General features: G+C 38.8%; 1 protein-coding gene across 1 annotated transcript; it reads left to right on the top strand.

Annotated features, from left to right (window-relative positions):
* The first annotated feature begins 12,614 nt into the window (after positions 1-12,614).
* vwa11 (von Willebrand factor A domain containing 11) lies at positions 12,615-22,170 on the top strand. The gene is made up of 18 exons (XM_061046962.1): positions 12,615-12,704; positions 13,601-13,790; positions 14,416-14,552; positions 14,636-14,780; positions 15,472-15,565; positions 16,535-16,663; positions 16,926-17,112; positions 17,487-17,656; positions 17,931-18,043; positions 18,169-18,285; positions 18,375-18,548; positions 18,664-18,796; positions 18,920-19,072; positions 19,782-19,874; positions 20,083-20,354; positions 20,509-20,642; positions 21,331-21,484; positions 21,669-22,170. The coding sequence occupies exons 2-18, from the start codon at positions 13,608-13,610 to the stop codon at positions 22,047-22,049; spliced, it is 2,769 nt and encodes a 922-aa protein (XP_060902945.1). The 5' UTR covers positions 12,615-12,704; positions 13,601-13,607; the 3' UTR covers positions 22,050-22,170.
* The last annotated feature ends 402 nt before the right edge of the window (positions 22,171-22,572 follow it).

The following is a 22,572-nucleotide window of genomic DNA, read 5'->3' as shown; positions in this document are numbered from 1 at the left end:
AGACGCGGTATTGTTTGAATGACTTACTCAGAAAATGGTCAAAAAGAAAAAGTTGATAAACGAATTTTGGGATTCTATTTGGATTTAAAGGAGGGCTCTGAATAGACATGACTCAAGACTTAATCTTCCAACACCCCTTGCCACCAGCAGTCTTACTGTGAGATGTGTTCAATTGAACTCCGCCGGCTGGTCCCGCGTTTCAGTCTCTGGCAAGCGGTTCTTTTCAGGCCCAGAGAGGTCCACGGCCAGATTAGATGCCTTGACACCTTGGTCGGAGTGTGCAGCTGGGATGGAGATTGTACGTCGGTTCAGCCGTCGTCTCAGAAGCTCCAAGAGGATCCCACAGGAAAAGTATTAAAGAGTCTTTTGATACGTCGATTTCCAATTCAGATTAACCGGATGGCCATCTTGATGAATCCAAATTAAGGAATTGGCGTTCAAAATTGAAGAGCAAAGACTTTAGAGAAGAAAGTTCAAAAGCCTTGCTTGAGCCAGAAAGAATTGATGTTTCCAAAAACTGAAAAAGAAAGTTCGGCAGAGACTCGTCTCTACGGCACAAACTTGAAAGAAGTGATTCGGACCAAGTCCGAAGAGAAGCGAGCAAGAGCTGAAGCTCTAAACTTCAAGAAACCAAAACTAAGAAGAACCAAAGATCTGAGCTCAGTGTGAGCTCTTATCAGCTGGATGGGAGGGGGGGGGTCTGCAGGCAAAGAGGGGTGCCTCCCATTCTGACTGGAGGACAACTGTTTAAACTAAACCGAGTTTACTCAATAAGATTAAGAATAAGAATCTAAACATATATACGTCACCATACATTCATTTCGGTATTATTTCTATCAGATCCACGTTGATGTAGGTTCACGTCATATATTTAGACAAACATTTCTATCAGATTCATGTTGAGATGAAAATCACACCATCTGGGAACATCCTCAGTCAATCCCATCCTGTAGGTGAACAAAACCATGTTATACAGTCAACATTCTTAATAAGACATATTAATAAAGTAGGAAAAGAAGTTGGTGTCTTTAAATAACACCATCTATATCTAATATCAAAGAGTATGCTTTATAACACATCTAAATGTATAATTATGAAGGTTACGTATTCATGGATATTCTAACACTAGATGGCAATAGCGCTCCACATCAAATTCTTATTCAACATAATATAACTCTTATTCCTGTTCTGAAGATCAGATTTTGAGTTTAAAAAGATGATTATAATACATTCAATGTGACAATTACAAATATCTAGATGAAGAAAGACATAAATGTTCATTTGATGCAGAATTGAAAGCTGTGGTTTAATTCAGTTCTTCAGCAGTCCTTCAACAGATGGTCAATTTTACGACTTTGCAGAGACTGGTTTCGGTCACAGTTCATGTCTTTGGGGTCAATTCGTAGATAGCAGAGTGTTCTGTTTCCGCTCGGTTGTTTATTCAAGGTGTTGTAAAGGTTCATAATATCCTGTCTGAGAGGGAGACTTAAATCATTGATCAGTTCCTTTGTTCCTTGGTAAAAGTAAAAAACATGTTAATCCACAGTCCTGAGTCCTGCAGGAAGAGAGGTTGTAAACGTGACTGCTGATAACGGCTACAGGGTGGTGGTGATTGGGAAATGTGTCACATGGAAATCCAACAGTTTCCTTATAGACTGAAATGTTGAAACAATGTGAATATTTTGTTGCTGTGATCAAAATCTTTATCATGTTGAGTCATGATCGTCCAGGGCTCCTCCTCTAACGTGAAGTGTGGAAAGAATGTTACTAGTGATATCTGAACCGTCCCAATTTTTTTACACTTTGTTAAAAGTCTTATACAGCATTGCATGACAACTGCCTTAAAATCATATAACTTAAAAAATGGAAGCGTTTGAGGCAGATGCCCAAATATCATGAAAACAGTTGTGTATTATTGCTAAGTGAGGTGGCTTATGTGCTCATAATATTGTGTGTGCGTTCTTTTTGAAACAGCATCTTAACTAATTATCTGAACTGAAATCCTTATTTGCCTTACATATGGTCTGCCCTGTTTGATATGATTGAGGTTTAATAGAAAAAGTTATCAAACTGTGAGAGAGTGAATACCTTATTGCTGTAATCAAAAACTTTATTTCATTTCATTTTCAAACCTTTATTTAAGCCTAAAAAATCAATTGATGTTTCCCTCATTTACATTTTGAGTTATAAAAAAAACACAAATAAAACAACAAAGGATGATTCTCAGTAAAAACAATCACACACTGGGGTAAAGGGGTTTGAGATTATTGTCTCAATATGTCCAAGAGAAACAGGAGTGTCCATCTTGAGAATGTGCTCTGTAAATGATTCCACATTTTTGGAGCGAAAAAGCTAAATGCGGATTTTCCAAGTTCAGAGAAAACCTGCAGGACTTGAAGCAATAGACGATCAGTAGAAGGAATTTGGTGGGGTCCGTTGGTCCATTTCATCAGAGATGTTAGGCTATATAAGATGATGTATGTCTAATAAGGGATTTATGTTTATCACGTCACTGTGCCAGTGAAGACCAACCAACTTTGTTATACAGAATGCAATAGCCTAAGTGTTATAGGGGTCTCCAGTTATGAATCTAAGAGCGGAGTGATACACTGAGTCTAGAGTTGATGTTGGAGATATGATTCTAACCTACTTGTAACACTATCTTAACCGTACCCATTTCTTAAAATGAATTTATTGCAGCACATTTCAGAATGAGTCTTTAGTTACTTTAAGTTGGGTCCCAAGGGTGTTCCTGATGTATCCCTGATGGTAAAAACGGGTTAAAAATTGTTATTAAAAGAGTCATAAACAAGATAATTATTGGCTTATTTCATAAGTTAATGTTTAATTTCTTTCATGTAATACACTCTAGCTGTGATTACTAAGTCAATCATTTTATTTTTGCAGTTTTTTTACAACTAAAATCAACAGCAGTTTTACAGTGCAGATTGATGTGCAGGAAAACAAAAATCCGCGATGCAGGACTAGAGATCATCACGCTGTCAGCACGTTAAGGTTAGAAGTTGATAAACAGCTAAATGAAGTTATAAAGATTAACAGTCGATAATTCATCAGTTAGGATGAAGCCATGCAGAAGCAGAAGCCATGAAACTGCGTCATCTTAAAAAGCGCTGCGGTCAAGCCAGCCGCTCCTCCAGTTTACATGGTGTAGTGAGCCGCCCCTAAATTTGAAGCGCTCACGTATTCTGATCTTTATGGTAAATGCTCCGGACTCCAGAGCGAGCAGGAGTAACAGACAGAGAGGGCGAGTCCGTTATTAATCTCCTTTTTCAAAATAAAGTGATAAATGCAGAAGTCTTACCATAAAACTGGCTATGAGATACACGTGTATGAAACGGGAGTAAACAAAATACTGTTCAGGGAATAGCTTCGGTGAAGTTAGTGTGAGAATAATACTGCGAGTCTGAGGTAACTTCCGTTTTTCAAAATAAGGTGTTTAGAAGTAAAACAAAAACAGTTTTCTTGGAGAAAAAAAAAAAAAAAAAAAATATATATACATATATATGTATATATGTATATATATATATTTTTTTATGACTTTGATGTCTTGTAAAAACATTTCCTTCCATAAGTACACCATGATTATGATATGGTTGGACTTAGTACTTCTTAGACTACATGCACAGGTACTATGAAGTACTTTTACTGTGTACTTTTTGAGAAATCCATTGTCTAAGTTCCTTATAAATCACTATAATGAGTCTTTTTTTCTGACTTGGATGTTGAAGAGCTGTGCAGTTGTGCAGATATGTGCATGATTTGCAGTCTAAAACAGAGTGCAATGTGAAGAGAAAATATAGTAATAAGTCCAGTGAGCGTTAATGTAACGCATCAAATCACTTTCAGCCTTCACATTACTGTCATGTATTGAGCTCAACTGTACTTTTGACACAAACCGGCAGCACTTCTATACAGAGATGTTCCTAAATTAGAATTTGGTCTTAAAGGCTGAATGTGCTACATTTTACACATACTGTAAATATAGCAGAAATCCAGTATATCCTCTGTAAATATCTCTGTGAGTCATGACTGTCTACAATGAGTGTGACACCCGAGTCCCATTGTCTGTGATGTTGTCTGAGCCGTATCTACAGCATGTTTACATGGACGGGACGGACGGCTGGCTCTTCCCCTTGTGTATAAAAGTTGTTTAAGTGAGGGACTATAGAAAAGAAGAATAACATACTCACTGCTTATTTGTAAGCGTTTTTAGATCATGTTCATTTTGTGTAAATTTACATGCAGTGTGAAGCTACGAGCAAACTAAAGAGCGCTAGCATTAGCATGCTAACACAACAATGCATCTCGAGTTGTTTTGGTTTCATGCTGGTGCTCAAGGGCGACATCTGCTGGATCAAAAAATTGCATATTCTTCCTTTGACATATCATAAACATAAGCAATGTCATTAAAAAAATCATACCTTTTAGAATACACATGCTCAAAATGTATCTCATATTTTTAATTTGATGGCTGTATTTTTTGTTTGTTTAAATCTTTGTTAATATTTGTATTCGTTCAAATTTGAAGAAAAAAGATAGATGTATATAGTTGTTGTTGTTCATAGTCTTTGTAATTTCATATGTTCTACAAAAGTGTTAATGTTTATAATAAATTTAAAAAAATGTCAATAGTATTTTTTTATTTGTGACATTAATAATATTTGAAAAATGCTTGTATGTGTGTTTATTGCAAAATATTAAAAGTGAAACATGTAGCTGTGACAGAGCGAATCAAATTGATACTGTCACATTCAAAACACTGCAGAGAGCTGTGCTGTGTAAGGGAGCTTGACGGTGGATTTCTCAGAAAGCACACAGTAAAAGTACTTCATAGTACCTGTGCATGTAGTCTAAGAAGTACTAAGTCCAACCATATCAGAACCATGGTGTACTTATGGAAGGAAATGTTTTTACAAGACATCAAAGTCATAAAAAAAGACTCATTATAGTGCTTTATTATGGACTTTGACAGTGGATTTCTCAAAAAGTACACAGTAAAATTATTTCATAGTACCGGTGCATGTAGTCTTAGAAGTACTAAGTCCAACCATATCAGAACGGTGTACTTATGGAAGAAAATATATATAATTATTTTTTTCTCCAAGAAAACAGTTTTTTTTAAATTGTAAACAGCTTATTTTATAAGCGAGGAGCGGCCGCAGTTAAAAAGCTGCACTCACATGTCTCGGTAAGCTAGCTTTTCACTTCATTTAGCTAGTGTGCGTGTGTGTGTGTGTGTGTGTGTGTGTGTGTGTGTGTGTGTGAGAGTGAGTGTGTGTGTTAGCAGAAAAGTTATTACTGTGTTATTTTCCTAAGACCAGCCTGCGCAAAATGAAACATATTTCCTCTGCAGACAGCTTCCTCCCAGTCATTGTGGTTCTTTCTTCAGTTTCTTGTAGTATCTTGTCAGGGTGCTGATATTTTGACAATGTGAAGATGATGATGTGCCAAAAGCATGTGTAGTTTCATATCTGCATAAGTAAAGCCCCAACACGAATATTATCGTAAATAGTGTCTGTTATCTGTCTGCCTTGTTAAAGTGTCTCATGTGCAGAGACAGTTTGTGTCCTGTTCATCAGTTTACAGATAAACAAGGTCTTTCAAGTTGAAGTGAAAACTTCTCTTGAACTAACTGTTTTTACCGACTACACAAGGAAGTAGCCTATTTCCTTATTCGTGAAACCTCCACGTTAGTCATTTGAGAACAGGATGCTGCTGCTCTTCTGATATAGACTAAAATAACCACTTTATTCTTTAAAGACTTCTACTTCTACTAAGAGTTCTACTTTCATCATTTTCGCACAGGCTGGTCTCGAACTCGTTAATTTACGAGATTAAATACCAGATTATACCAGAAAAGGTAAAGGGGTAATAATGGATTTGAAGTGTCTAAAAATGTAAATTCTGTTTGGCGTTTTTTGTTTTGGACTTTGAAAATTTCAAAAAAATCAGAGAATCGAAAAAGACCAAGTACTTTGACTTTTCTGTTTTCTGTTGTATCATCGATGTGTCATCAAAATTTACGACTTTAATCTCGAAATTTCTATATATTTTTTTAACGTGGCCCTAATCCTCCGTTGTAGTAAACTGATATTGTGTTCTGCAGAAAAATATATTAATGCTTTCAGCAAGGGAAGTAAATGTTTTGTGTTTTTTTTTTCAAATATCTTTATTGATTTTCTGATATACAAGTATATAACAAAAATTACTCAACAGTTTCACAAAGGCGATCCGTGTGATAAGTGAAAGAAATAAAGGGAGAGATCATATCTCCGGCAGACCATACACAGACCAGCAACAAAAACAATACAGAGAAAACTGAATTGTAGTAGAAGAACAGATATAACAAAAAACAAAAACAAAACACGGGGGGCCATGTTACACCTCAGAAATAGAAAATGACAAATAATATAAATAAATCAGAGACAGCATCCAAATTTTACAGTCCTGTACATCATAGCATCACAACACACCAACATATATCACGCTATGTGTAGCTCCATAGGGAATCAGTCACTCCTGTGATCAATGAGACCCTTCATTACAATGCTTGTCAGTCTAGTACAGGGGTGGGCAAACTTTTTGACTCGCGGGCCACAATGGGTTCTAAAATTTGACAGAGGGGCCGGGCCAGGAACAGATGGATGGAGTGTTTGTGTGAACTAATATAAATGACATGTAAAAGCCATTACATGAAAGGATTTGGCCTTTAACAGGTAGCAAAGCATGAATATGCAAGGCTCATTGTACAAATTGATTTCCAAATGCATTCATTTAATTAATTTAAATTTAATAAACACAGTAGAGAAACTCACGTTCAGTTTCAGTGGGAACAGTGTTGTTGATCTCCCTTTTTTGCCAGTGCATTAAAGTCTGGAGTTAGTTTTGTAGTGGCAATTCTCAGGATAGATCCGAGGTGTTGGTCAGTTAACAGTTAACTAATCTGTGAGGGGCTTTGTTGATGTTCATGACTCTGAATGTCTGCTCACATACGTAGGTATATCGCTTAGCTCAGGAAATTTGTCGGATTTCCCCATTAACTCCAAAAATGCGCTGATCTCCTCTTTCAGCTCCCACACTCGTTGAAACACTTTGCCCAAACTTAACCAGCGGACACGAGAGTGGTACAGAAAGTCCTGATGATCCGCATCAGTTTCCTCCAGGAACGTAATAAACTGACGATGCTGAAGTCCACTTGCTCGTATAAAGTTAACAAGTTTTACAACTGGATTCACGACATGATTAAGCTGCAATACAGACTTACACAGAGATTCCTGATGGATGATGCAGTGAAGGAAAATAACATCCTGGTCAGGGTTTTCCTCTTTCACTTTATCCTGGATTCTTTTCAGCAGACCAACATGTTTTCCAGTTAAATTTGGCGATCCATCCGTTGTGACATTGACAAGTTTACTCCAAGGTAGCTTCATTCTCTCGATGACAGCAGACACCTGGTTATACAAGTCCTCTCCTCGCGTTTTTCCTTTCAGGGACTCCATGGTCAAAAACTCCTCTGTTATCTCAAAACTCTCATTAATCCCTCGGATAAAAATGAGGAGCTGAGCAGTGTCTTTCACGTCATTACTTTCATCCAGCGCTAGTGAATATAACTTAAAGGACTCAGCCTTTTTGTTTAATTTGCTGGCTATATCTTCGTCAATCAGTTCCACACGGCGAGTCACAGTCCTGCATGATAAACTGATTTTTTCAAACTGGCCTTGGCTCTCCGGACACAAGAGACCTGCTGTCTCTACCACGCATTCTTTTAAAAACTCGCCTTCGGAGAAAGGCTTGCTAGCCTTTGCTAATTTGAATGCCAGCAAAAAACTTGCCTTGGTAGTTGACTCTTGAATCGCAGTTTGTTGGTGAAAAAAATGTTGCTGAGTCTGTAAATTATCCTTCAACCTCTGAGCCGCAGCCGCCCGTTCTTGCGTGGACTGCTTGCTAGCGTAGTTAGCATGCTTCGTTGCAAAGTGACGGCTGATACTGTACTCTTGTACTGCGACAGTTTCTTGGCATATCAGGCATACAGCCTTTGATCGGACTTCAGTGAAAAAATATTTAGTTGTCCACTCCGTATTAAACACTCGGCATTCACTGTCCACTTTTCTTTTCTTTGATCCGCTCATTTTTACAGAAGGGCTCATACGGGTTCATAGGGCAAAGTGAAAAAGTGAAGAAGGGCGTAATACACCACACTCTGAAGTACGCCATCTATTGGGGAAACGCGGGCATTACAGGGGAAAACGAACGAGGTTTAATTATAATAAAATTTAATTTAATAATAATATAATTTGGACAAGTTCGGCGGGCCGGATTAAAAAGCCCAACGGGCCGTATATGGCCCGCCGAACTTGTCCAAATTATATTATTATTAAATTAGACCATGCCTGGTCTAGTACCAATATATTTTAAGAATGGGGACCAGATATCATAGAAAACCTGTATCATACACTTAGATCTGTAAGTCAGATACTCCATGGGTAATATATCAAAAATAACCTTGTGCCACCCAGCTATTGTTGGAGGTTTGCAATCTATCCATTTCAGCAATATATTTTTCTCGCACAGAAAGTGAGGACACATAAAAGTATTTTGGAATGTGTATTTTTGAGTTGTGCATCCGGCAATCCAAATAATAGACACAGAGGATCCTTATTCAGTTTAATGTTAAGAATTAGGTTTAGTCTATCCGCTACGTTTTTCCCGTAATCATCTATAAATTTACAGGTCCAAACACAATGAATAAAGGTCCCGATCTCAACATTACACTTCATGCACAGTTCAGATTTATTATGATCCAGTCTATGTCTAAGTTGGGGAGTAATCTGCAGGCGGTGTAGAAACCTAAATAGAATAGAATAGAATTACTTTATTGATCCCAAACTGGGAAATTGTGGTCTAAATTTATTTTCTTTTAACCTGTTGCAAACTGAAATATTGTTTGCTAATTTCCATATTTGTAACCAGGTAGCATCATCAATGTCCATGTTCAGGTCCCCATTCCAATTGGTGGCCATAAATGCTGGTTTGCCTTTTTCATATTTAGAAAGGGCTTTATACCCAAGCCCCAGTATGCCCTTTTTCCTTCCAGTAGAGACTAATCTCTCCAGTGGAGAGGGTTGATGAGAAATACTTCCGTCTTTCCTGCTATTTAAAAAGCTTCTTATTCTGTTCGGGGTATGTTATATCTCTTACATAAATGGTCAAATGAAAGTAGTGTTTTCTTTTCATATACTGTAAATGTCCTATGGTAACAATCCCTTTACTGGCCCACATCTCAAAGCCCTTGTCAGTGGTACCAGGAGAGAAGTCTATGTTGCCCCAGACAGGCGAGAACGAGGACAGTTGTCCCTCTAGTCCCTCTAATTTTCTTATATCCTGCCAGGCTTTAATAGTTGTTTGTATAATTATATTGTCACCAATAAGAGTTTTCATCTTCTTTAGTTCACAAGCAATCAAGAGACCTCTCAGGGGCTGATTAACCTGAAAAGATTCTAAATCAAGCCATACAGAGTCACTGTCATTTCTAATCCATTCAGCAATGTAGCCCAACTGTGAAGCTAATTGGTAGAGCCTGACATCAGGCACCGAAAGGGCCCCCCTTTCCTGAGGCTTCATGAGTCTAGCTAGGCTCATACGAGGTTTCTTCCCGCTCCAAACAAAAGTACTAAACCAGCCATTTATTTCCTTAATTACTTGTTTTGAAAGGAGGACGTTGCACTGACAAATTTTTATTGAGGGGGGCTAGAACCGAGCGTTACATGTAGCTAATGCTGCAGCTAACAGGAGGAGGTAGGAGAAACTGCGTTTCTGCGGACTTTGAATTTTTGCACATAGATGTGCCTAAACATGCACAGGACACTTGGAAAACACACTAAAGGGCATATAAAACCAGAAAAAGCATAATATGGGACCTTTAACAGTTTAAAAAGATGGGGAAGTTGCACCAGAAATTTCTACTTTGCCGATTAAGCAATGAAAACTTATTCTCTTAGAGATTAAATATTCTACAAAAGAGGTTTGAGTTTATATTTATTATTTTAGAACACAGCAAGATAATAATAAATTCCACAAAAACAAAAACAATGCAGCAAAATTATAACTTTAGTGAACAATGATTAGCCAAAAGTGCAAATACAAGGTTCAGTAGTAAAATATATAAATACATCTAATAAAAAAAAAATATATATATTATAATTGGAAGAAAGATATAGTAATGATTGTCCAAAAAAATAATAAAGTAAACAAAACAAGTAACAAAAATAAATCAGCAAAAATATAACTAAAAATGTAATATAAAAAATAACTGAGAAAAAATAAATGAGAAAACAATAGTCTAAAGCCCTAAAAAGCAAACTTTGATTTTCACCATCAGAGAATCCAGTGTCCCTGTACTTTAACAGGGATTCTTTTGTTTTGTCAATAAGAGTGACAGCGATGTCTGCAGATTGCAGGAGTTTACTGGTAATGTTGATGTTGGACAGGATGTCAAACCAGACCACCGTACAGATTTGAAATCTGAATGATTCTATTTCTTCTGCCAATGACTGGGCTTCAATTCTCCCAGCAGCATCATTTGTTTTGTCTCTGAGGCCTCTCTGACTTTGTCAGTTTGGTACCGTAAAGGCTCAATGCTGTTGATTCTTCTCTCCCATCCTGTCTCACTCCATGACTTGAGCGTGATCTGGACATGCCGGGTGAGGAATGGCAGCTGGTTGAAAAGTGGCGTCCTCTACTCCCCGGACCGCAATTATGAGGTGGAAAACGGCGTGGGCTAAATAATTAAACGTTAAAATACAACTGGCTGGGGATGAACTGAAGATCTGGGTCAACAACAACGGATTTCAAAAGGAAAAAGCTGAAGAAACAGCTGACACTTTCATCTAAAACACCTGAGGACAGTGAAATGAAACAGCTGATTATTGAACTGAAAAACTCTCACTCTCTCACTATCACCACAGAGATAAAAGATTTTAGATCGGAGTTTAAAACATTCCGTGAAGAGGCCGAGTCGGATATTAAGAAAATGATAGAACAAACGACTGAGCGGGAAAACGGAGGCCAGAGTGGATGAAATTGAGCTCAGAGTCGGAGAACTGCATGATGCAGCAGACATCTCTAAAGAACAAACAATGAAGCATCTGACACAGAGGATTAACGAGATGGAAGCGACTAAGTCCAAAACAACATAAGAATCTTCAACATTCCAGAAAAAAGCGACGGCAACGATGTGGCTGGTTTCAAGATGCGCTGGGGTTCACAGGAGAACTTAACATTATTAGAGCTCACCGCATCTATAGAGAAAACACGGAGCAGGCAAAGCAATCATCAATCTTACAATCAGCGTGGGCAAAAAAAGAAATCCTTTACTTTGATCATGACTTCACCACCAAGGTAAAGCAAATGAGAAGCCAATACAGGCCTATCAGGGACCAGCTCAGGAGGAATAATGTTAGATCATATATTATTGCCCCAGTGAAACTGAAGTGTTTAATATGGACGGCACATCGATGACCTACGACAGCCCAGAGAGGGCATCCAGGGCTCTCGAGGGAATGGGCCATAAGCAGAACAATGAGAAGTCCCCCACCCTGAGGTGGAGTGGGCCACTGTACACCAGAGACTGGGAACTTCAAGGAGACATGAAGCGGGATCCCAGCCCTCAAAGAGCTGCCCGAGGGAGGCAGCCTCGAGGCTGGAAAGCTCAGACTAAATATAGGTACTGTAGTCTTCACAGAAAAGACAATTTGCTTATTACTTAGTTTTGTTAATATGTGGAGAAGTCTGTCTGTCTCTCTCCCTATCTATCTCTCTCTCTCCCCCCTCCCACCCTCCCTCCCGATGCAGGCCGGTGAATGTAAACGACTACATGTATGCAAAGTAAATGAACTAGTAGCTACATATAGTGACTAGAGGATGTAGGTGAGAGGGGATGAGATAGTGACCCCTGATAAAAGACCTGACTATAGGACATAGACTGTGGAGAGGGAAAATAATAGAAGTGCTTCAGTATCTGTAAAAGCATTCAGTCCGGCTGTTTAAAAAAAATAAAAAATGTATTTTTTTTTTAGTTCAACAAATGGTTGGCATTTTGAAAAGTAAAGCATTTTGTTTTTTCCAGGAACAGAGTAAAGAAGATTAGCTGTCAAATGTAAAGGAATTAATAAAGCATAAAGTGGATGATAAAATGAGCAACTTTCGTTTGTGCATATGGTTTTTGACAGTGGTAATGGAAAGGGCCTAAAAAGGGGCAAAATGATCCATATGTACATGTATAAATTAATGTATTTTCTTTAACAAGGCTGGAAGGAGATACTGGATATGAAGAGGGAGAGGGAAGATGAAAATGAAAAATGTATGAGTTAACTCAAATACTTAGTTTCAGGCTTAACTTTTTTGCTGGAGAATTTGATTTACGTACATGTTTATAATTTTCCCTCGATAGCCAAAAGGAAAGTGGAAGGGATAAGAGTGACGACAAAAGGCTTAAAGGGTTGACGCATATTGCTCAGATTGTTTTTTGAAAAGATAAGGTGTTCCTTTTTTACGGGGAATATACTTGTCACATATTGACTCCACCCTGCATCATAAAAAGTACAGTATAAATTCAGTAGGTTGGTGGGTTGCACATTGTTCTTCTTCAAGAGTCCCCAGACACATCACATCTGAGAAAGAACAAGGTATGATCACAACTAAGAGACTATTTCCATTATTACTGAGAAATCTGTGTGAATAGCAAATATAGGACAACAAAAGAAGCTATTAAACAAATGATCAGCTGTCAAGAAACACCAAAAATATGTTATCCAACATGTTCGAAATGTGATTGTATCAATGTTTTCCTCTTGACACTTTAAGTGTAGCTCATTAAATTTGTATTTTTTTGGGAAAAAACACCTTTATATTTGGAATAATTTGTCATATGATTCACTATTGAAACAAATCAGTAACATAACGCAACCCGACCTTGGATACGTGTAAGAAAATTGTTTTGGCAGGCCGCCAACCCACGATCCGGTGGGGAGGGGGTAGGGGTGGGGTGGGGGTTGTTCTGGCAGGCCGTCAATCGACTAAACACGAGCTAACCCAATGTCAATAAAGGAGGAGTCGGAGTAAGTTTTCTTCATTTACTGTCACAGATCCTTATTAACATGTTGGTGAAAACTGCAAAATAAAAACAATAAAACATTCATTGTCCCTGTAATAGCTTAATGCTTACATTTTACAATTACGCGACACATAACTGTTACTTAAACAAACGTTTTCTTAAAATAATGATCAATACACTTTCTTTAACATCTCTTTGATCAAACAAATAACTCACAGCATTGCCTGTCCGATGATTCGCAGTGGATGGCAGCAGTTTAACTTCAGAGCATGCACCATCTGACTAAGCCTGCTGCAGGTCTAATATGAGCCCCGACAGGAAATGACATCATCATATAACAAATAAAAGCCGTGTCACGACAGCTACGTCTAAAAATGTAACAAATACCATAAGGGCAACACAGGAAGACTAGAAAAGCGCTATATAAGTTCAAGTCAATTTACCATTTACCATTTACTCCCCCTCTAGATTGATCATGACCTCAGTGCAGGTGCTAGCCCTGCTGGCTTTGTGCCTATCAGGGCGCAGTGTGGCCTTTGTCCCCATTGGAGGAGGGTCATCCAATCATGTCAGCATTACTGGAATGGCTGTATTGCAAACTGTGATGGAAACGTGTCGGGCGGTGGCTGAGGCAGCTGGTCATGAGTTCAAGCCCACGGTAGGAATTTAGATTAAAAAAGTGAAATGCAGCACAAACATAGGCCAACACAACATACAGAAATAAACACTTTTTTTTAGCTACAATAATGATGTGGCATTGGGCACAGCAAACGTTTTTATCTGCTGGATGGACAGTTCACCTCTTTCACTCTGGTGATCTCTTCACTTTTCATCTGCCATGAGGTCAAGCAGTCATTGAACTTACAGGATTCCCATGAGCCTCAGCTAACACTGCTAAGACTTTAAACTAGAAGTTGAATAATAAAATATATCAGCGTTAATATCTGTATTGATGATTGATTGAGAGACAGTCAGAACACCTTTACCCTCCCTGATATTAGCAAATGCCTACATAGTCACATGGCTTTAGATTCTTAGATTTCTATTTCACTGTTACAGACTGCAGAGAGCAACAACTGTCAAATCCTAAGTGGAAGATAAGCAAACTTTAAGTGTGACAGCTATTAAGTGACTGTGTTTGTTAAAAGCAGACATAGTCAGTAACAGCTCTGTGCATTGTTGAACGCATTCATTCATAACAAATAGTGTTAGGTGGCAATGCCTCTTTTAACCCCTCAGACTTTCTTGTTTCTAGAAATGTAACCTTTGACTTCTGACTACAGGGTTCATCTCCTGAGGAGCTGGTCCAGGCTTGTTTAGGTCCAACGGCGACAGGAGAAGTGTCTGGTGCAAAGTTTCACTCTGCCCTTCAATCGATCTACACACAGAACGGACTGGTAGACCGTGACTTTGTCAACAGGTGGGAGGATGACAAAAAAAGATGAGAAAAGAAATGTGTGTGTTGTAAAGCCTTAACTGTGATTTTCTCCCACATCCTTTCAGTGCTCCACACCACTTTAACTCAGAGGCCTTTCTAGAGGGACGTAGGCTCATCACGGAGGGTGTAGTAGCCATAAAGGCTAACATTCGCAGTGAGAACTTCCAGGCCGCCAGGGAAACACTGGGCAGAGTGCTTCACACACTGCAGGTGAGGGAGGTGGAAAGAAGCAGCTGGGTTGTAATGTGCAAAGGTTGTAACCAGGAGTTGACATTAAGCCCCTCCGGGCCACTGGTTTTCAAAGATCACTGGCCCGACCATTGTAGCCCGCTGGCCCAGGAACATTACTTTTGATTCCAAGAATAACAGTCACCAATTTACTCTTGAACCATTCTGATGCAAAAGTCAATTACAACTTTTATTTAATTAATTGAGCTCTAATTATACAAATATTGTGTATTTTTCTTATATTTATGTGCTCATGTTTATTCACCATGCTGGTAACTGTAAGAGTCTACTTAATCTGATTGATATTAATATGAGGCTGTGATAGAGCTGGAATCTCTCCTTCTTTCTTCTCTGTGAGAAACTCTTCATCCTTAGATCTTTACTTTAGGAGCTCTCTTAAGGGCTAAGATGCTTTGTGAATAACTTTTATCTTTACCAGGATCTAGTCTTTAACTTTAACGTGTTCCAGCTCCTCCAGCTGTCTGTCACTGTGGATCAAACTTTTCTCCATTCTGTTTTCGTCATGCCCTGCTGTCACTCTCCACTCTTCCTGTGATTTTTTCCCTTTGAATGCTGATTTAAGTTATAATGTCAAGCCCTGGTTGTAACAGTGTGTTTTAATCATAACTCTTAAATCATCAGTATTAATGCTTGTGTTCTCATGTACTGTCAGGATTTCTACAGCCACAGTAACTGGGTGGAGCTTGGATACACAGAGCCATACATCAATCTCATCCGCCCAGATCTTCCTCTAGACAACCTTGCAGGTGTGTTAATGTTCATATTAATTTACACACACAAGTAATTTAACTTGGGTGAACTGTGCTCTCTTATGTACAGGTCCAACATTAAATCTCAACAATAAACATAATAAGAAAAGACTAATATTTACATGACTAAATATGAAACAGTGCAGTGGTGAATAGTGCAAAAGATGCTGAAGTAACATGATAATAAGTAAAATGCAGTTATGTGACAGATGGGTCAATTAAGATGAGGAAGTTTTTGTTTTTTTTACAGAATTTACATTAATAAGTGTGCATAGATTGATCATTTAAATGAAATGATATATATATATGTATATATATATATATATATATACATATATGTATATTCATAGTGACGGTTGGTTTAGAGTCATTTCACCACGACAGGTCTGACACTCTGTGACTGTTCAGCGTTCATCAGGGTGACAGCCTGGGGGAAGAAACTGTTCTTATGACGGGTTGTTTTTGCGTACAGTGTTCTGTAACGCCTGCTGGAGGGGAGGAGTTTGAAAAGTTTGTGTCCGGGGTGTGAGGAGTCTGCAGTGATGCTACCTGCCCGTTTCCTGACACGCTAAGCCTGTGCAAATGTGTCTAAAAGATACCACCTAATTCACAAAACCTACACAAATGTTTAATGCTCCTTTAACTGCGCTGAAGAGTAAAAAGCAAATAGTTTGTGTTTAAATGAGACATATGCATTCATTTTGTGAAAATATGTTGCCTTTCAATGCTTTACAGCCTCATCGAGAAAAAAAACATCTAATTGAGTTGGCGGTAATTACATACTTAACTCTAATTAGCTAACGAGTGTGCATTATTTGCAGATAACCAATCAGATTACAAATAACACTCCTTATAAAGTTTGAATATAGAATAAAAAATCAACTTAAATATTTCAAGTAGTGCAAATTGTCATGGGTTCAGATGAAGAAGTGTTTTATTCATCTGCATCTTATGTACCTTTTACAGATGTGGACACTGCAACCTGCAGTGACTGTGCCAGTGGAACATGCCCCAATCCCATCCTGCCTAACATCCTGAAGGAGAAGAAACTCACATCTGGCTATATGGGAATTTTCTCTGCTGCCAAGCCAAAAGGTATCAGACATATTCTCAAAACCCTTTTAGAAACAAAGGCTGATGTTCCATCACACTCACAAGGAGTAAAAAAAAAAGAACCTCTAGAGGTCAGGTGTTTTTTGTATTCATATTTTTTATATATGCAATCCAGATGAATCATCATATGGCAATATTTAAAAACATGTTTGTCCTAAGTACCAGACAACGAGCCTCTTTTCTTCAAGATAATTCTGTATATGCAGAAAAGGACACAATAAATGCCTCCTCTGTCCTGTGCCAGGTAAATGCAGCCATGGAGGTGCAGGTGACCTGACTGCAACAGCAGTTCCTCGCGGAGGCATCAGCAAAGACGAACGTCGCTCGGACAATGTGGCTCTTCACACTGTAGCCGTGAATGTAGCAACTGCTGCCAGTCTCCAGCTTCTGCAGGACATCCGGTTTGCTGCTGGGGACGACGACTTTTTGAGGTACATTATTCAGAAAGGAATAATGGGGCGGTAGAGCCGGTCATCTCTCAACCAAAAGGTTGAGGGTTCAATCCCCAGCACAGGCAGCCACATGTCCCATGTGTCTCCCGCTGCATTATTGACGGCTTATGAATGTGTATGAATGGGATTAGTTAGTTCTGATGGTCACTTTACATAGCAGCCTCTGCCCTCAGTGTGTGAATGTGTAGGTGTGAGTGCTTTGAGTAGTCAGATGCGCAATACAAGCCCAAGTCCATTTACCATTTCTACATTATTTCTTTAAAACAAAAACAATTATTTAGAGAGACTGAGAGGGAATTATAGAATATTTACCCAACATTAAATTATATTCTACTTCTTTTTTTTGCTCACAGAATGATGGGGATCGCCCGCTCTTCTGTGGTGTGCTTTGTCATTGACACAACTGGTAGTATGAAAGATGACATCGATGAAGCCAGGGCGGTTGTTTATGAAATCATTGACAGCAAAAAAGGAACACAGGACGAGCCATCCGAATACATTCTGGTGCCATTCAATGACCCAAGTAAGAGCATTTCTACCTGACTAAGAAAAAAATAAATAAATGATTGTTTGAATCATGGAGTCTGATGATGTCATGGTTTATACGTAATGCTAAGCTGTAAAGTTTTATATTTAGCAACTGCAGGGCATGCAGACAATCTGGGTTAAATAACAGTGGCTCTGTTGGTTAAACAGTAGTTTAAAGAACGACAGATTTAGTCCAAAATACTTACTAGGACAACATGTTTTCTCATAATTGACCCTCTATTGGCCTCATTTGTGTTCTTTCTATTTAGGATTTGGACCTATGACCAAAACAACAGACGCTGAAACCATGAAACGAGAAATTTCAAAACTCACAGCCACTGGAGGTGAAGATGAACCTGAGATGTGCCTGTCAGGACTTCAGGTACAATACTTTTACAGTGTCAGATTGTAAGGCTGCTTGTTGATTGGGAAAAGATTTCCAGATATTTTTCAAAATCTCAAAAACTTCAAGATAGACTTTCAAAGTTCTTCATCTTCTTTCACCAGTTGGCTCTCACTGGGGCCCCTGACTCCTCCCACATTTATGTTTTCACTGATGCTACAGCCAAAGATATTCATCTCAAGGACACTATTGTTGCACTTATGAGGACTACCAAGTCAACGGTAAATATTGACACCTATGATGCCCTATCTTCACTCAGTCTATTTAAGGGACTTTCAAATGAAAGGTTCACATCAAATGATCTTTATAGGTATCGTTCTTCATGACTACGAGATCTAGAAGGCAAAGTCGTTCTCTTCGAGCTGCCTCTTTTGAAGACTACAAGGACCTGGCTTTGGCTTCTGGAGGCCAGGCCATCCAAGTGTCTAAAAATCAGTTGCCTCAGGCCACAGACATCATCCTTGACACCTCAACTTCAGCTCTGGTGGGCTTTGCAGTTCTGAAATCACATTCTGCAGCAACTAGCAGAGATTTTCTGCTTAGAAAAGTGTAAAAAAAAGATTTATTTCATCTTTTTTGCTCTTCCTAATCTCCCTCAGGTGACAATTCTTCAGCGAGCAAGAAATCCTGGGAAACAGGAGACTTTCTCTTTTATGTTGGATGAATCTCTGAAAAATATCACTGTCTACATAACAGGAACATCCATTACTTTCACGTTGACTAACCCTGCAGGTAACACATTGTTTCCAATGGTATTTCTACAGTGGAAATGTTTAGCATCTCTTTTTCATGCTAGAAATGTCAGTGTATTGTAATACCATTTAATGAGTATAAATGCACTATTACATATTCCAGGTGTTAGCCAGAGCCATAATGAGGCCAATGGTAAACTGGGAACCATTCAGACCGTGGGTAACTTGAGAAGAATTCGTCTTAATGCTGACAAACACACAGGAGCCTGGCAGATCAACATCAACTCCAACCAACCATACACACTTAAAGTCACAGGTCAGGCACTTTATATTTCTCTTCATACAGTATCCTTTCTGTGTAAATATCATTTGCATATTAAATGATATATTGTCACTTCATAGGGGGGTTTGCTCATGCCAAGAGAGCCTACTTTAGTCATTTTTAGTTTAGAATAGCATAGCATAGCATGACCTGACCTGATGGATTGTGGTGGAGGAAGGAGATGAGCTGGCTTTGTCCATTGGGAGTGACTGTTCTATTACCAGTATAAAGTTTATGTTAGTTATTCGAAGTAGTCCAGCAAATTACCTCCATGAAAATCCAGATTGTTGTTTTTTTCTCTCTCTTGGTTTTTCTGCAAATTAATCAAACAAGGTAAAACATTTTAAAAAGTGAAGCTGAAGATGTGTGTGTTTGCTATTTTTCAAATGCAGGAAAGAAAACTGTTTCCCCCTCCTTCCTGTCTTTGTGCTAGAATAAGCTAACCCAATGCTTGACTCTTAGTATGTAAGAGCACTGTTTATGTTCTCTTCCAACTTTCATCCAAAAAGCACAGAATCATTCCCAAAAGGTGAAATTCTTCCTGGAGAAATCTGACCTCATTCAGCACCCTTTGGTCCAATTAAACTGAACACTAATGTATTCTTTATGCTGTTGGTATAACCTTATTTTGTTTTCATTAAGGAAAATCTCACAAAGTTCTTTTCATGTGTCTCTCTTTAACTGTGTTTAATTGTACCTCCAGGCCAGAGCATCATTACCTTCATCTATGACTTTGTGGAAAGTTTCAAGGGACCTCACCCAGGTTATGCAGTACTCAGTGGGCGTCCACAAGCAGGTACACCTGGCAGTTTTACCCAACAGTAGTATATCATTAACTGTAAAAATGTGCAGGCATATTCAAATGATGTTTTGCAAAGAGAGTTGGTGGAAAGATTTTGAATACTTATCTACTGTGTTATCTGTGAATCACTTTCAGTGAAACATTAACTTCCCTCTTCTTCTTCCCTCTAACTTGATTTTTGTTTTTGCTTCTGGAAACCCAGGCCAGCCGGCTTCCCTTATGCTCTCAATAATGGGTAGGAAAGGTCCGTCCTCGTTGTCTGTTGGTGCTGTTGGCCTGGTGACTGTGTCTGGCCCTGAGACTGTAAGCAATGGCACAGCAACCGACATGGGTAACGGAGACATCTTGGTGACTGTTGTTGCAGTCCCTGAGGGGGAGTTTGTGATCAGTCTGAAAGGAACTGACAAGGTATCAAAAAGTGAATTTCAGAGGCAGTCCACCACCCAAATGTCTCTCTCCAGAGTGAATATCCAGGTTGGTACCTTCACCTCCCTTCTACAACTTGTGTCCTATTTCCTATTTTGTTTCTTTTAAAGTCTGTTTATGTACACATTTGCGATAGTTTATTTTTTCTTTAGGTATAATAACCTGTTTTGTTCCCTTCTTCTTCTCTTCCATATACCTCAAGGCTGTGGTAGATAGCAGTGTGGAACCAGGAAAAGCCTTAGAGGTCCCCTTTAGTGTCAGGACCCAGGGTCCTAGTGGTATATACACCATCACAGCCAAAAATGACGGAGACATCCCCATGACCTACCCACCCAGGTGAGGGTGAAGCAGGCTTAAAACAATTCCTTTGAAAATGTTCCTTGTCAACAGTGACTCACGTTCCTTATCAACAGTGACAAAGTTCCCCGTTATGTTGCCTTGCCTAGGGGCAAAATGACATCTGCGTGGAGTAAAAAGTGCATCCCCACCCAACAGTGGGGGTCAAGGACAGGGTCAGACTCAAGGCGTTGCCAGCTTACAATCAAATATCTGTTACTTTCCTTAACTATCATACATTTACGCTGTTTCTGTGAATGAAAATGTTTGGAGATGAGAAAGTAAGCAGGGTTTTAACTTCTTTCTCTTACTTTTTTGAATGGTTACACTGCCATTTCTGTCCATTTTCAAAGTTTTGATTATCTTAAAAGAAATAATTTCTAAATTAGTTGATGCCAGTTTTCCCTACCATTATACTAGGGGGGCGGCCCGCTCCCCTTGAAGGTCAAGTAAATAAAAAAAATATATATATATGTATGTATGTATGTATGTATATATAAATATATATTTTTTAGACTTATTTTTGTGCCTTTATTGTAGAGATAGGATAGTGGATAGAGTCGGAAATCAGGGAAAGAAGTCATTTAAGGATCCCATTCCGATAGAAAATGAATTACTTGTATGAAAGTTAAATGGATTATCATGGTCATATTTCCTGTAATCATTGTGTTTTTATTCTCCCTGACAGCCTCACCTTGACTACTGGACAATATGGTAATGGTACCTTGACCATTAAACCACCTGCCAGCATTCCTTCAGGCACTGATGTTACTGTTACATTGGAAGCCAAATCTGGTGGTGACTCCAACTACGCAGTGTTGAAAATATCTGTAGTCACCAAGGTACCAGACACACCCTGGATTACAGAGTTGCATATTATTAAATTACTTATTTATTTATAATCCTCTAAAATGGCCCTAAAAAGGGTCCACAACAGAGACACTTTTCCAAAAGCCATATACGTTTTCAACATAAATTGCCCCAATGACTCATGCATTAATTTTGTCTTTCTTTTTCTTTTTCCAGATTACAGATTTTGTTCCACCTCTGTGTCAAGTGGTTGGTGTGCTGGCTGATGATTGCCCTCATGATGTGTCTCAGTGTGGACCCTTCCAATGGCAGTTTTTGGCCAACCTAACAGATGGAAATGGCACGGGAATAGAAAGAATTGCTCTGCAACAGGGCAATGGAAACCTAACCTACACTTCCTTGAGTAAACCTCTCGTTGTGGCGAACTACACAGCCTCCTGCTGTTCACAGATTGTTGAGTTTACAGCAGTAGATAAAGTTGGCAATGTGGGCAAGTGCTACCATTCAATTGAACGTTCTGCTGGCCCTCCTGCCTTATTCCTTTCTCTGCCACTTTGGTTGTGCCTTCTGGTATCTGCCCTCCTAGCAAGGCCTTGAAGGGCTTAGGCAAGTACATTGGAGTGTGAAAGTGATTGGCAATATAGTCAATATTTATAATATTCACTCAGTTGTATCTCATTGTTAAACACTATTAGTGTTATAAACATAATTGACAATATCTATTGTTTGGTCCTCTCTTACAGCATTAAAAAATGCACAATTTCAAGTCTCTGTTGTTTTTGTTCTTGAGGTGCTGAAGGGATGTGGTGTTTCGCAAGAAGCAAGAAACATTTGGGTACTTTTAAAGTTAATCAATCTATGCTGAACTTTTAGCAGCATACAGCTACGATGCTTGAGTTGTTGGCTAGCTAACAGCAGCCTACTAAGTATGTGAAGGAAATCCACCATTCTGTAATGAAACCACTTCATTGTCAGCCAAGAACAGACAAAATATTCAATAGAAATATGTTCCTTTGGATTCAAAACAGTATGGCCCATGATCACAGCATCTTTTTTGGGTAATACATGATTTGAAAGACATTTGTATGTATCATTTGTCTTCCATCAGTTGACCTAGAAT

Source organism: Labrus mixtus, chromosome 2 (assembly GCF_963584025.1).
Source record: "Labrus mixtus chromosome 2, fLabMix1.1, whole genome shotgun sequence".
Taxonomy (NCBI): Eukaryota; Metazoa; Chordata; class Actinopteri; order Labriformes; family Labridae; genus Labrus; species Labrus mixtus.
This window is presented reverse-complemented; position numbering and strand designations above follow the sequence as displayed.